Source organism: Nerophis lumbriciformis, linkage group LG15 (genome assembly GCF_033978685.3).
Source record: "Nerophis lumbriciformis linkage group LG15, RoL_Nlum_v2.1, whole genome shotgun sequence".
NCBI classification, from domain to species: domain Eukaryota; kingdom Metazoa; phylum Chordata; class Actinopteri; order Syngnathiformes; family Syngnathidae; genus Nerophis; species Nerophis lumbriciformis.
In genome coordinates, this window is record NC_084562.2 from 13,633,642 (window position 1) to 13,649,947 (window position 16,306).

General features: G+C 38.3%; 1 protein-coding gene across 2 annotated transcripts in view; it reads left to right on the plus strand.

Moving 5' to 3' along the window:
- The window catches only part of ttc17 (tetratricopeptide repeat domain 17), a 45,062-nt gene that overhangs the window by 13,541 nt on the left and 15,215 nt on the right, over nucleotides 1–16,306 (plus strand). For both annotated transcript variants that reach the window (XM_061974815.2, XM_061974816.2), the window contains exons 6-16: nucleotides 184–293; nucleotides 404–551; nucleotides 1,316–1,455; nucleotides 3,401–3,561; nucleotides 3,705–3,826; nucleotides 5,553–5,705; nucleotides 7,319–7,434; nucleotides 7,555–7,711; nucleotides 7,830–7,901; nucleotides 8,030–8,254; nucleotides 11,033–11,252. In XM_061974815.2, the coding sequence (XP_061830799.1) occupies nucleotides 184–293; nucleotides 404–551; nucleotides 1,316–1,455; nucleotides 3,401–3,561; nucleotides 3,705–3,826; nucleotides 5,553–5,705; nucleotides 7,319–7,434; nucleotides 7,555–7,711; nucleotides 7,830–7,901; nucleotides 8,030–8,254; nucleotides 11,033–11,252 (1,624 nt within the window). The remainder of the gene's footprint in view (nucleotides 1–183; nucleotides 294–403; nucleotides 552–1,315; nucleotides 1,456–3,400; nucleotides 3,562–3,704; nucleotides 3,827–5,552; nucleotides 5,706–7,318; nucleotides 7,435–7,554; nucleotides 7,712–7,829; nucleotides 7,902–8,029; nucleotides 8,255–11,032; nucleotides 11,253–16,306) is intronic.

Here is a 16,306-nt window from a genome sequence, read left to right on the forward strand (position 1 = left end):
AGATTACATGCATATACTGTAGTTAAGACCAATTTGCCTTTTTTTCAAGAGCGACAATCAAAGTCAAATATGTGAACATTGTACCAAGGCAATGCTATCCTTGTCATTTTTTTTGAAGGAGGTCCACATAGTAAGCCAAATGAATCATCGCAATGATCATGTTTATTTGATTGTTTGTCCCAGAATTCCTCATCGTGGGTACTGTATGACATGGCTTCATTCTATTGGCGTATGAAGAACGAGCCTCAGAGGGCGATGGACTGTGTAGTGCGCGCTCTGCACTTTTCACCAAGGTAGTGTTAGTCTCATTGAACGGTCCCCGCAGAATTTTTCACTTTATTGTGTTTGTATGAGAGCTTCCACACATGGTCACATTTTCTCGCCTGTTTCAATGTGTTATCAGGCAGCAGAAGGATGTAGCCCTGGTTAATATGGCCAACATCCTACACCGCGCCCATTTCTCAGCAGATGCTGCAATTCTAGCTCACGCAGCCCTAGACCTAACCTCTGACCTGTTGACTGGCCACTATACTTTGGCCAACATTTATGCTGTGAGTTCAAAAGAAGCCACATTACAGTATTAACCTTTGTGCACCACTGAGGCCCAGAAGAAGAGTTAAGCTTCTTATGTGATATGAATGTTCAGTTTGAAGGTAAACGGTCTAAACATTCGCCAGGGAGTTTTTTTTTCAAAATTGTTTGTTTTAGATTACAATGTTGTTAGAATAGGATACAAATAGAAAGTATACACGCTTTCTCTTAAAAACTATGTTGGCTCCATTAACTCTCATTATTTAACTTATATTTTTAACAGACTGTAATTCTGGTATATTACTATGCTTATTCCATTAAAGAAACCAATAATTCTCAATTTTCTGAAGATTTGAAGCATTAATAGTAAACACATTTTGTTATTTATTGCTGATATATAACACTTTTACGAGCGGATCCCTTTTGAATCCGAAGAGTAAGTGTGTATAGTCAACCTTCACAAGGGTTAAAGCACTGGATATATGTCTATGTAAAACAGAACTTGACACTGAATGTAATTTAAAACTAAATATTTGCCATCTCAAATTTAGTTTTTACTGTTTGTGCCTTTTTAAAAGGTTCTGCAGCTTGACACATTCTCAGCATATTTCGAAAAGGCCAGATACAATACAATGTTTAATGTCTTTCCCAATAGTATTGTCTATTTTATATCTACTTTAGATCGTCTGTATGTATTTTAGATATAAATCATTCAACCTTGTTTGTATTTTTTAAATTGTATATAGTAGTTAAGTGTATGTCTCTACATTCTCTATCCAACCAGATGCTTGGGGAATACAACCACTCAGTGTTGTGTTATGAGCAGGCATTACAGGCCCAGCCGGGCTTTGAGCTGGCCCTGAGGAGGAAGCATGCCGTGCTCTGCCAGCAAAAGCTTGAGCAGCGCCTAGAAGCCCAGCACAGGTATTGGTACACACTAGGGGTGTGGGAAAAAATCGATTCGAATTCAAATCGCGATTCTCACGTACGATTCAATATCGGTTCTCATTTAAAAAAAATAGATTTTTATTTTTATTTATTTTTATTTATTTCTTATTTATTTTTATTTATTTTTTATTTATTTTTATTTTTTATTAATCAATCCAACAAAACAATACACAGCAATACCATAACAATGCAATCCGTTTCCAAAACCAAACCCGACCCAGCAACACTCAGTACAGCAATTAACAGAGCAAGAAGACACAAACACAACACAGAACAATCCAAAAGTAGTGAAACAAAAATGAATATTATCAACAACAGTATCAATATTAGTAACAATTTCAACATAGCAGTGATTAAAAATCCCTCATTGACATTATCATTAGACATTTATAAAAAAAAAAGAACAATAGTGTCACAGTGGCTTACACTTGCATAGCATCTCATAAGCTTGACAACACATTGTGTCCAATATTTTCACAAAGATAAAATAAGTAATATTTTTGGTTCATTTAAAAGTTAAAACAAATGTACATTATTGCAATCAGTTGATAAAACATTGTCCTTTACAATTATAAAAGCTTTTTACAAAATTCTGCTACTCTGCTTGCATGTCAGCAGACTGGGGTAGAGCCTGCTGAAATTCTATGTATTGAATGAAAAGAGAATTGTTTTGAATCGAGAATCGCATTGAATCGAAAAAATCGATTTATAATCGAATTGTGACCCCAAGAATCGATATTGAATCGAATCGTGGGACACCCAAAGATTCGCAGCCCTAGTACACACATTGGTTGTGTCTTCACAATATCTACCAAATTTTCCAGACTATAGAGCGCACCAGGATGTAAGCCGCATCCACTAAATTGTATAAGAAATTTTTTTTTTCCATAAATTAGCCGCACCAGACTATAAGCCGCAGATATATACGTTGTGAAATGAGTTATCTACACAGTAAGATTTTCTAAATCTTTATTTACATACTTTAATTGTTTCCAAGCGTTGCCTATAACACGGCATTCAAACGGCTGATCAAACAAAAAGAAGTAAGCGTCATGGACCTACTAGCTGCGGAGGCCAGCTATCCAATCAGCTAAACAGACTAACTCCATGGTGATGTCTTGGTGAGTTCACTGAGGAATTTGTGAAACGGAAACTATACTAAAGTAATGCCGTTTTAAGTTAGTAATACTAACACGGACACTCGTAAATGTGTTAGCATATTAGCTAATGCTTAGCTAATGCTTTACTTTACATTAGCATGTAAAAATATGCATGAAACCACTCCTACAGACACTACACATGGGACGGTTTAGTAAGTATAAACAGTTTTATTTATTCTGTAAAACTTACAAATCTTGTTTGGAGTGATGAATGAAGAATCCATTCAAGTATGGCTAGAAGCCTGAACAGCACTCTGGTTGGAAAAAAAAAAAGCACTACGGATAAATGGAAGGACACTGCAGCACCTTCATTGAGTGAGTTTGTCCAAAAGATAGCACCATAGCACAAACAATAACACACCCTGCCTGTGTTTTTACTTTTTTTATTTTTTTATTACATTATTTTTACCATTGTCGTCAGCAAAGAAAGATCTATAGATTAGCCGCTACGTCTTATAAACCGCAGGCTTCAAAGCGTAGGAAAAAAGTTGTGGCTTATAGTCCGGAATTTACGGTACTCAGAATGTAATAAAATAAGAACCAGAGTCAAATGTATTTACAAAACTGTGTGATAACTATGGCATGTTAGTGTTCAGAAATGAGTTTGGGCTAATGCCTGCACCAGAATTCATTTTAATAGGGTTTTTCCCTCCACTTTTTCACCAATGTATAGATTTTTAAGAGAGCAATGATGAATGCAGATGATGACGAGGAAGACTACAATTTGTTTCTAAGTTGTTACTTCATTGATGTATGTGTAGATCACTGCAGCGAACCCTGAATGAGCTCAAGGAGTATCAAAAGCAGCATGACCACTACCTACGCCAGCAGGAGGCACTAGACAAACACAAGCTTCTGCAGGAAGAACAGATCTTGCACAACATTATTCATGAGACCCAAATGGCCAAAGAAGCTCAATTTGGTAAGATGCAAATACAGTTTTAAGATATAAATGGGTCGTCGTACTGTAAATAAGACCATTTGTGGTGGATTAAAGACTGTATTGACATACAGACCTTTGCTTTCATACTAAAAATGTTCTTGTCTTCAAATTTGGTGGCTCAGGGAACCATCAAAGTTGTATACTGGGTCAACAGCAGCACTGGCTCTTCTGCGTCTACGATCTTCCTGTACCCTATCACCGTGGTGACCTGTATGAACATGTCCATTTTGTTCAATATGTTCAAGTAAGTCCTTGTGTTAACATATGACCTGTGTGAAGCTGGCCACCTTTGTCTTTGCAAATACAGTGGAACCTCGATTTACGAAGCCCTCTCTCTATATGTGAACTTTTCGATTTGCAAACTTTTAGATCAAGCCAAATATGTCTCTGTGAATGAACACTTCATTTAGGCGCCTGCAGGCATTAAATCAGGGCAAACATTGTTTGGGAGGCGGAGCCTTCCACTTTACTTGCTGTGAAGGAGAAGTCACATCTTTGTTTTTTCGCATTTTGACAAGTTTTGTCCATTTTGCTAATTCAATAATAGTCCCAAAAACTCAACAGACCAGCGTGGAAAGAAGGAGGAAATTGCTGTGAAGAATTATATCACAGCAGAGGAGAAGTCAATATCTATTCTCTTTCCAAAGTGACCCCTCGCTCCTTCAAAGCACAAACATGCAGACATGTACGGCTCCCCTATGCACCTCCTTTCCTTTCCTTCTGTCTGATTCTCGTCAGTTGTCCGCAGTTCTTAATGTGAAATAATTGTTTAGTTTTTTTATGTTTATCATTGTAGCAATATACTTGTTGAAGTTAAGGATTTTTGTGATTTTGTTTGTGAGGGTACCATAGTGACACTTGTGTGTAGGTGTAGGCATAGCAGAGCATAGAGCAACTTGTTGTTTTGACTTTTTTATTACATAGAAAATTGATCCATCACCCCCTTGTTATTTTTGTTTGATATACACTATCGTTATTATTATGTCGTGTTGAACGTGTGCAAACTTTCACTAAAATATGGACTTCTGTCTAGATTAGTACCAATTAGTCATATTTACATTGTTTCTTGTGGAGAACTCTGCTTCACTATGATATTTTCTGTTTACGAACCACGTTCAAGAACAAATTAAGTTCGTAAATCAAGGTTCACTGTATTAAAATATCACAGCCATTTGTTTGTGCTGTCAGAAAAACATTTGTGCGGTTATGTTTTTTTGAACACAATTTCTATTGGAGTTTTTAGAGGGAACAAATGTACATAGACCTGATTAAAAAAAATACATACAGTATCTTAGTTGAACTACTGCCAAAAATTTGCTTTGTTCAAAAAAGTAAAATAATGATAATAAATAAACAAAACAAGTTTGCGGGACATACATATTGGTTCATCCTTACAGTAGCTACACATTGTGTAGCTAATATGGCTTTAATTGTATTAACATTTTATTATTCACACACAGCCCAAACTTGTTCTGGTTTGTGATATGAAAAAAACGAAAACACTTGTGCTAATATGGTTTTAATGTCATTACTGTTTTGTTAATATTTACACGCAGCCCCCCGCTCCATTCCACCTTGTCCAAATCCCTCCAAACTTGCCCCATAACTTTTTTGCTGGCTTATGGTGTCAAAAAACATATCTGTATAAATCCACTACTAATGTGAATTATAATAAAACATTGGATAGGCTCCAGCCACCACCACGACCCTGAGAGGGACAAACGGTAGAAAATGGATGGATAGCATTATTTAAAACCATAATAACACAAATATTTTTTTTTTTTTACAGTACATATAGCACAAACGTTTGGGACACATTTTGTGAGATTTGGACAAAGTAGTTGACTTCACTGGTCTTAAAATGCATTTGAGAATTACTTAAAAACCTTGAAAGCACAAATAAACTTTTTACAGCACAAATGAACGGCAGTGATACTTTCATATTTGCAATGTTTTTTCTTTATTTGTAGTCGGGCGAAGCAATATCGGTAGCATCCAGTGTGGCAACTGTGTCAGATCGCAATTCCAACCTGACATCACGCAGCCCCCAGCTCCATCCTTCTGTATCAGGTGACCAGGACCCTGTTGCCGAGCTTTGGGGCAGCCATCATGATTACACACAGGCAAGGATAACTAAAATGGATTGCTGTATTCACTTTTTACTTACCATGTGGGTGTAGTTTGATGAATTCTAGAACCCATTAAAGGGGACATACTATGATTTTTTTCCACTACATTTAAACCACTTTCTTGTGGTGTACATAACATGTAATGGTGGTGCTTTGGTCAAAATTTTGCAAAGATTGTTTTACAGACCATCTTCAAGCCGCTTTCTGACTGTACGTACTATCAGCTGGAGGTCTTATTTACGTGCCAAAGCTCCCCTCTCGTCCAAGCCCCCTTCGCCTGCCTCTGCAGTCATACTATAGTTTGTATTGCTTCTATATAGAGTCTACTGACAGATATAAGGTTCAACTATACGCTACTTTGTATTAGAAATGGCAACGGTGGAAAATTTTAGCATGTACGATCCAGTCGCCCCGCAACAAAGGGGATAGAGAAAAAGAAGGACCTTATTAACTACATCATTGTACTACAACTGAATAAAAATGGCAGACTCGAGCAAAGCTCTTCAGGTAAACCCTTTACCATATATAGAGATAGCAGCACAATAAAAACGTGAATAAAAAAGTGTACAGTATTACCCTACCTGGTGTGTGTACGCTTGAACCTCCTTACACATCAGAAGAATTACCCAGAAAAGTGGATACAAATAAATAAATACAATTGCAAAGTATAAATAATAAAGTAATTCCAAATGCTGCTGTTTTCTTTGACGTGACTCATTTTCTAGTCTAGTTGCCAGGCAGGTGATGCTGTATTTGCATGTGCATACAAAACGACTCTCATATGAATGGCTTGCAACTGCGAATCGGTTCTCATTGTTCACTTAAAAAAAAAAGCCTTTAAAAAGATTTGACTCATTCAGGACCGTCACATCTCCAATGCACATTCAAAATTTCTAATTAAATTTCAAAATAAACCCAGACAGAACTTTAGATAATACTTTTACTGTGTTTTGAGCAAACACATTGAGTACATTCAAGTAAAACATTTTAAAAAAGTTTGTGTATGACATTCTGACATTTTTTTTAGGTTGACTTGAATTAAGTTAGCAAGTAATTTACTGTGATTAATTATAATTAATCCAAACTCAAAAGTGTGATTAATCAGATTTACAAAAAAAATATCATTTGATTTGTTGGGGCGGCGTGGCGAAGTTGGTAGAGTGGCCGTGCCAGCAATCGGAGGGTTGCTGGTTACTGGGGTTCAATCCCCACCTTCTACCATCCTAGTCAAGTCCGTTGTGTCCTTGGGCAAGACACTTCACCCTTGCTCCTGATGGGTGCTGGTTAGCGCCTTGCATGGCAGCTCCCGCCATCAGTGTGTGAATTTGTGTGTGAATGGGTGAATGTGGAAATACTGTCAAAGCGCTTTGAGTACCTTGAAGGTAGAAAAGCGCTATACAAGTATAACCCATTTACCATTTACATTAGTTTACGCTACGTGGGCGGTTTGGACTGCGCTGATTATTGGCAACGATTGTTGCTATACAAGTATAACCCATTTATCATTTATTTTATTATTTATGACAGCACTAACAAAATTGACATTTTGCTGCTTAACCTAGTGTTTTTCCTGGAAAAAAACAACCTTAAAAGTATTTTGTTTGTAGAAAGTGCAGAAGATGTTGTGGCCTCTGAGGACAGACTGCATCAGTGAATACCCAAGTGTCCCCCCTGTGCACCTGCTACCAACTTATCACCTTTTACATGAAACCAACAGCCACAGGCAAGAACACATTTATGGTTTTGGGATTGTTTTTGTGGAGGAGATGGCTGTGCCTCAAGAGTTTTTAATAGAAAAAATAATATTGTATAAAACAATTTATCTCTCTCTTTCTACATTCAGCTCTGAGGCAACCTTACTCTATCTGAGTCATAGTCCTCCTAAGGCACTGGGCCTGCCAGTCTGTGGTCCCGTCTCCCAAGTAAATACTGCCCTTTTACCTGCTTCACTAGACTGGCTCCTGGAAGAAAAAGAGCTGCCAGATCCGTTTGCCTTCCAGGTGTTTGTCTGCTTGTATTTGTCGGTGTTTGTTAAAAATAAAAACATTGTCAAAGGAGCATGGTATCTTTCAGCAGTGTGAAAAAGTGCCCTCAAAGTAGCATTGATTTCGATTACAGATTTTGCAGTCACGCAGTGGCGGTTGGACAATGGAGCAAATTGGTGGTCGAATTGCTGAAGCAATGAAACAAGTAAGCAAGCATAGTTATTATTCTCCATCACTCATTTTTTGTATGTTTACACTTGTATTTCTAGCTTCTTGGCTCCAACTCTCTGAAGCCAATTATTGCTGTAATATGGAAGTTATTTGTTTGTGTAGGACACAATAGCCAATTGGCGGGTCCACAATGAGGCCTCTCTGTTCTGGCGGGCCCAAGGAAATGGTAGCCTGGCCATTCAGTGCCTGCGCCAAGTGTTGATCTCAGCCCCGCCTTCTCACCGCCATTTACCCCTTACCAATGCTGCTAACCTGCTGCTACATTATGGATTGACTACCCACGCAATAGCACTGCTGGAGGACGCACTGGCTCTCAATGCAACTGAGGTAGAGGCACATTCTTTGTCTGTAAAGACTGTAGTCACAGTCGTTATTCGGCACCAGGCTTGTGCAAAATATGGTATTTCAATTCAATTATTTTGAAGTAGGCCTTGGCAATAAGACCTAAAAATGTAATCTCCGATCTTTTCACAAAAAATGTATTTAATATTTGTCTGACTTATTTTTCCTACTTTTTTAAAGAAACCAATGAATTCAAATGATTCATCACAAGTTTAACTTTTATTTGATTTGTTGTTTGATTTGATTTGTTTGTAATGGCACTGTATGCACTGCATTTAAATTGTATAAAGTTAGTTCTTTTTAGAACAGATACCTGTATACTTGAAAAAAAAAAACCCTAAACAGATTAAATTTAGCTATTTAAGCTAATTCTGGCATAATTACTGTGATGAATTTGCTCAAATGTTGATCAATATGAATTTATCTAATCAAATAAAGTTATTAAATATACTGTAAAGCTTCCTTTGGGAGGTAAAACTTGTATCTTGAATAAAATACTTCTAAAAAAAAAAATGGCATTAGGAGGTCTATAGTTTTAATTGGTGGATAAACGCAGGCCTTTTCACTGTTTGGGCACCATATCTGTAGCAAAGCGACTGCTTTTGTGAACGTTTTCCTCTGTGCCTCTTTTTTATTATGCATGTTACCTTCTGTTAATGAGTTTACTACAGTAAGCTTCTTTTTAGCTGAAATTCGTTTGTTATGTTCTTGTTTGCCTCATAAAAACTTGTATTTCCCCTACTTGACTGGATGCATTGGTTTAGAGGCTGGAAAAAGTTTGTTGTGCTGCTGCCTTTTTTAAACAAACAATCAAGTTTATTGATAAAATTGTTTTATCGCCCAGACCTAGTTTGAAGGAACGGAAATTAAATTGGCTCCACCCCACATGACGTTGAAATGGAATTACAGGAATTGGAATTAATTTATTTCCAATGAAGAGAAATTCCTAATAGCCAAATAACAGAAACATTTTGAAATATTTTGGCATGAGTACTAAATACTTTAAACACAAATTGACTCCATTTTGAACCTTTTTTTCTCGGAAATTAGTTCTGACCATCTATTTTTTAAACACAAGCTTTCAAAATATTAAAATGGCTTGGTAACCTTTTTGAATAAAGTAGAGAATAATGGGCAATTCGGTGTTTTTCTACCATTTTCCAAATATTGAAAGTCATACGACATCAAACTACAGTGGTACCTCAACTCAAGAGTGCTCTAACTTAAGAGTGTTTTGAGATAAGAGCTGTCTCTCGGCTAAAAAATTTCATTGACAAGAATCCCCACCATTTGTGGGCAATTTTAATCTGCTGAAAACATTTGGTCTTATTCACTAGCATTAGCTTGAGGCGAGAGATCGACTTAACTTTGTCTGTCCAACCATGGGAAGGAATAAAGACTGTGTGAAGGACAGTGCTGAGAAGAAGAAGCAGATGATATTAATTGAACAAAAAAAATAATTAATCAAAAACATGACTTCATATAACTACTGCAGTTGTTAAAGTTAAAGTACCAATGATTGTCACACTCACACTAGGTGTGGTGAAATTTGTCCTCTGCATTTGACCCATCCCCTTGTTCACCCCCTGGGAGGTGAGAGAGCAGTGGGCAGCAGCGGTGCCGCGCCCGGGAATCATTTTTGGTGATTTAACCCCCAATTCCAACCCTTGATGCTGAGTGCCAAGCAGGGAGGTAATGGGTCCCATTTTTATAGTCTTTGGTATGACTCGGCCGGGGTTTGAACTCACAACCTACCGATCTCAGGGCGGACACAGTAGCACATTCTATTTTATTGTTTTTGTACAGGATTTCTTAATTAAAAGTTTGTTTTTCTTTTTAAAAGGCATGTCAAAATGGTGCTGTTTTTGTGATAAAAGTTTGTTTTTCTTTTTAAAAGGCATGTCAAAATGGTGCTGTTTTTGTGAGGAGGCAAGCACCAATTGATTTCAATACATAACTATGGGAGATAATTTGAGATACATTTTGAGTTAAGAGCTGTGTCACATAACCAATTAAGCTTGTAAGTTGAGGTACTACTATAAATTACCTGTTTGATGTATGATACTTTTGTTCTTAATTGTTAATGAAAAACATTGGCTGTAACCAAACTATAATATGCACATGAAGTGCATAGTAATAATATTTATATGAAATATGTAAAACAGTAGATATGAAATATGGCCTACTGTGTGTAAAGCATGACTCTTGAATGCTTTAAAATGATCAGTTGGAAATCAAATAAATTGTACTTCCTTTCATTTGAATTTAAATTACAAGTATTCCTCCTGTTTGCAACCTGAATTAAAATTCATGGATTTTAATTGGAATTTGTGAGACATTTTCCATCTTACGAAATGTTTTATTTTTGATTGACCGTAATCAGGAAGTCAAATTTGATAAAAAGTCTCAAAAGCCCTAAGCTGTGCATTGTAAGTCACAATTTACACTCAACTGATTTAGTTCAGCATAGAAATATTACATTTCTGTTGTTTTTGGGTATGTTAAAAAGCAATGATGCACTGTGCCCAAGATAAATTTCCCCGCGGGGACAATAAAGTTGAACCTTGAACCTTGAACCTTGAACCTTGATTTCTGATATTACTTAAAAAGATTTGTATTGTTTGGCTCATTGTTGTTTTTTTCGGTTTAGGGAGAAACAAGGATTAGTGGAACCCTTTACTAGACTTCACTTTACCTTGAATATTGTGTGTGTATATACTAAACTTGCTTGGTATTCTAACAATTCCCTCTGTTCACCCTTAGCCTCACACCCTCCTCAGCCTGGTAAGCCTGCATTTGGCACAAGGCAATGTGACAGGAGCGTTGACATTGTATCGCCACACCCTGGCGAAAGCCGTTTCCTCCTCCACTTCCTCCTCATCTTTTGCTGGCTGTGAGCAGTGCCGCGCCAGCATACCTCTTCTGCGTTGCCTGCAGTTCTACCCCGTCCTTTACAATCTTTCAAATCAACAGCCCTGCTCACGTGAGTAACTGATACGTTTTTGATGTAGTTTTCTTTCCAACAAAAAAGCAACAATCCAGAAATGTGTTAAGTTTTATTTAAGTTAAAGTTAAAGTTAAAGTACCAATGATTGTCACACACACACTAGGTGTGGCGAGATTATTCTCTGCATTTGACCCATCACCCTTGATCACCCCCTGGGAGGTGAGGGGAGCAGTGGGCAGCAGCGGTGGCCGCGCCCGGGAATCATTTTGGTGATTTAACCCCCAATTCCAACCCTTGATGCTGAGTGCCAAGCAGGGAGGTAATGGGTCCCATTTTTATAGTCTTTGGTATGACTCGGCCGGGATTTGAACTCACAACCTACCGATCTCAGGGCGGACACTCTAACCACTAGGTCACTGAGTAGGTATTTAGGAACACCACCAGAAGTTACAACATCAGGGGGTCTGTGGGAGTGTTACCACTAAACCAAGAGGATAACCATTTATATGTTTACTGACCATAACTATGATCATTTGGAGAATTCTGCAGTGACCGGCTTCAATCATGTAAATATTAACAAACAAATCTGACTTTTACTAATGCTGCATGGTGTGAACTGCAGCACAAACTGGCCCACTGTCAAAATGTTGATAATGTTTCGTGATGATTGCCAGGCTGACTGACGAATACTGTGATGATTTGTTTTGTTAAACATTTGTTTATTGGAATTTTTACATATACAGTCCAGAACTACAATCAAAACATATGTCAATGTTTTTCTCCACCAAACAAGTAACCCACAAAAATTACATATGAAACTAAAAAAATGCATCAGTCAAATAACTGCAGTCAAATATTGACATGAAGCAACAGACAACGGCACTCCTGAATGTCCCCAACACGGTGCAGCAATACACAAAAGCAGACAAAAGACTCATCAATTATCTACTTTTCAGTTACTTTTCAAAAGGGGTTTAAATTTGAGATCCGTTTCTTTTTGCATGTTTTAGGAAACCACTCGATACTTCCAGAAACTTCACAGAACAACCATTTGATGTCAGCCTAATTTTCTCCAATTTAATTAAATAAAGAGACTCTCTTAAAGGGGAACATTTTCAGAAGGGTTAAAACCATTAAAAATCAGTTCCCAGTGGCTTATTTTATTTTTCGAAGTTTTTTTCAAAATTTTACCCATCACGCAATATCCATAAAAAAAGCTTCAAAGTGCCTGATTTTAACCATCGTTATATACACCCGTCCATTTTCCTGTGACGGCACATAGTGATGCCAACACAAACAAACATGGCGCACAGAACAGCAAGCTATAGCGACATTAGCTCGGATTCAGACTCGGATTTCAGCGGCTTAAGCGATTCAACAGATTACGCATGTATTGAAACGGATGGTTGTAGTGTGGAGGCAGGTAGCGAAAACGAAATTGAAGAAGAAACTGAAGCTATTGAGCCATATCGGTTTGAACCGTATGCAAGCGAAAACGACACGACAGCCAGCGACACGGGAGAAAGCGAGGACGAATTCGGCGATCGCCTTCTAACCAACGATTGGTATGTGTTTGTTTGGCATTAAAGGAAACTAACAACTATGAACTAGGTTTACAGCATATGAAATACATTTGGCAACAACATGCACTTTGAGAGTGCAGACAGCCCAATTTTCATCAATTAATATATTCTGTAGACATACCCTCATGTCAGCAGGCCAGGGAAGCTAGGGTCGATATTCTTCTCTTGATCATCTTTGGTGGCATAAGGTACGGTGTGAGCCAAGACATCCAGGGGGTTTAGCTCGCTCGTCTGCGGGAACAAACTGCCGCCATTGCTTGCCGTGCTACCGAGGTCCTTTGTCCCTGAATTGCTCACACACTCCGGCAAATTCAATGGGGGTCTGGCGGCAGATTTCTTTGACTTTATCATTGGAAATGCATGTGCTTTCAGTGTCGCAGGATATCCACACATTCTTGCCATCTCTGTCGTAGCATAGCTTTCGTCGGTAAAGCGTGCGGAACAAACGTCCAATTTCTTGCCACTTTCGCATCTTTGGGCCACTGGTGCAACTTGAATCCGTCCCTGTTCGTGTTGTTACACCCTCCGACAACACACCGACGAGGCATGATGTCTCCAAGGTACGGAAAACAGTCGAAAAAACGGAAAATAACAGAGCTGATTTGACTAGGTGTTTGTAATGTGTTTGAGAAAATGGCGGATTGCTTCCCGATGTGACGTCACGTTGTGACGTCATCGCTCCGGAAGCGAATAATAGAAAGGCGTTTAATTCGCCAAAATTCACCCATTTAGAGTTCGGAAATTGGTTAAAAAATATATGGTCTTTTTTCTGCAACATCAAGGTATATATTGACGCTTACATAGGTCTGGTGATAATGTTCCCCTTTAATCCAGCGGGTATGTACCAATTTAGTACAATGAATTTCGAGCCAACAGAGTACCAAGTTATTTCTGGATTTGCTAAGAGAAAATTACGGTTCGATCTTTTCGCCAATTTCAAAAGACAAAGTTCAGGTCATTAACTGCACAGAGATGGGCAAAGCCAAAACATATGCATTAGGTTAGCTGGAGACTAGTGACACCGATTACATAATCCCGTCATACATCTTAGCCAGCCAGACCTTGATATAATAGGTGCGATGTTTTAGCTTGAATTGAATAAGGCCGTGTCTAGCACAAACAGAAGACTTAGGAACTCTACTTAAAATCTCTGTCCAGCTCTCCTCGGGTAGGATCACTCCTAAGTCATCCTACCAAAGTGACTTAATTGCCTTCAAAGATTCAGGGCGTAAATGAAAAATGTATTGTAAATACGTTAATTGATCCTTTTAACGTCGAAAGTGGTGTCAAAATAGCATCTAAAACTGTAACTGTGTCAGTCGGTAAGTTTGGAAACCTGGGAAAAGTATTACGAACAAAACTGCAAATGTGTAGATATCTAAAAAAGTGTTGATTACGGAGTGGAAATGTATCACAAAGTTGCTGGAAGAAGGCAAAAATGTTGTTAATGTATAAATCTTTAATGTTGTTGATCCCTAGAAAAAAGGCACTACGACAAGAGAGAGAAAGAAAGCATGGTTAGCAGTGATAGGTGCAAGACCAGAAATAGTCTGTAAGCCAAAATAGCGCTTAAACTCAACCCAAATTTGAATGAGGATTTTACGATTGGATTTCTCCCTAGAAGGGGAAGTGGAAAAGTAGATGGGTGAGTGAACCAGAGCCCTAAGAGATACTGGTTTAGTTGAGTTAGCTTCCATAACCAGTACCTATGATGATTTCAATCTACTTATGCATTGCTCTTTCAATTGTTCTCTCTCTCTATCAGGATTAGGGATTGGAATCGAAAACCAGTTCTTGATCAAAACTGGTTCCCAGTGTATCAATTCCTTGGAATTGCTTGCCAATTTTTCAATGATTGCCTTAACAATGCCAGTGTTTGGGAATGATGTCACTACGCAACTTGCGTAGTGACGTCAGACAGCAAATCGGCGGCGTCCGGGCGGAACAAACACTCTCGTCTGGCTACATTTTACAAGAAACGATTGCAACAGCACTACTTGTAATAATTGCAAGATTGCTATTTCATCAAGATGAGGACATACGAGCAATATGCTGAAACATTTGAACATACAACATGCAATAACTATAAATGAAAGTCGTGTTTCTGAACCGCGCCGATCTCATTCAAACAGCAGTAACGCTAGCATGTCATCTGCCGTAAATACAACAGGTAGTAAATAGCACTATTATTTGTTAAATTGAAATGAATGCCTTTTCATTTAGATGAGCAAGACAAGAGACAGATTCCGACTGGCTCTGAGGCAGGCAGTAAGTACTAGCTCCAGTTCATGTATGCCGCCCGGCGCGAGCATCGCCTTACAGCGAGGCAGGGAAGAGTGCAATGACTCAGCCCAGGAAGGACGAATGTCACCGAGCAGTAAATACGTTTGTGGTTAAAAGCTTGAACCGAATTGCCACAGTACTCCTGACTTTAACGAGGTTAATTGTAGTCAGAAAAAAGTTGCATGTTTTCTTGCAACCACATTTTCACTTATTCATTTCCATTATACGGATGAAACTAATGATATTACAATATTGTGTAAAAGTCCATTAATGTCAGCAATTCAACTTCAAACTTGAAACTGATATGTATAAATTCATGCAAAGTTAGAAATGTCAAGCCTTTATTTATTATAACTTTCATGATCATGGCATAACATTTTTGAAGACCCCACTTTTTCTGAGATTTTCAAAGCAAGGGTTGCATAAGCAGCTTTAAACCATAATTATCAAAAGAAGGCTGTTGAGTTGTTGAGCTGACTTTATTTCGAACATGAACACACTTACAATATGATACATCATATAATTTCATATCATTTCTCTTTACAACATGTCCGAAAAAGAGTAATAAGAAATTGAATCCTACGCCTTTCCCACTTCAGAGTACTTACTGAAATATTCTTACTGTTTACATCAGTGTATTATTAATACAGCTGTTATTGTAATAGATAATTAAGTCAGGTATGATTAGGGATGATGTTCGTTAAGAAATTATCGCGTTCGAGCCTATTATCGAATCCTCTGATCGAACCGATTCCTTATCGAATCTCTTATCGAATCCAGATAGGTTGTTGTGTGTGTTCCAAAAGCCATAGATGTTATATGACTGGGCCGGCACGCTGTTTATACGGAGGAAAAGCAGACGTGACTGAGGACAGCATGCAGCATTAATAGGGTGAAGGTTTCAGGTGAGAGAGGACGCTAAAGGCACGCCCCCAGTGAGCATATAGTGCTGCTATGTGCGTTGTAAATAAAAAAATTGCCGACAAACACATCACCGACATGGACGAGGTGCCGCTCACTTTCGACATCCCGGTGAAGCACACTGGAGAAGAAGGGGACTAGCACGGTAGCGAATCGAAACGCACAACGGGGCAAGAGAAGTCGGCTTTTACTGTTGTGCTAGCTTGCTATGCTAATGGACAACGAGACTGACTTTGAAAATGAGGAGAGGGAATCTGGCGTGTTTAATGGAGAACTGGCCCAGCTGTTCATTTCGGACACAGA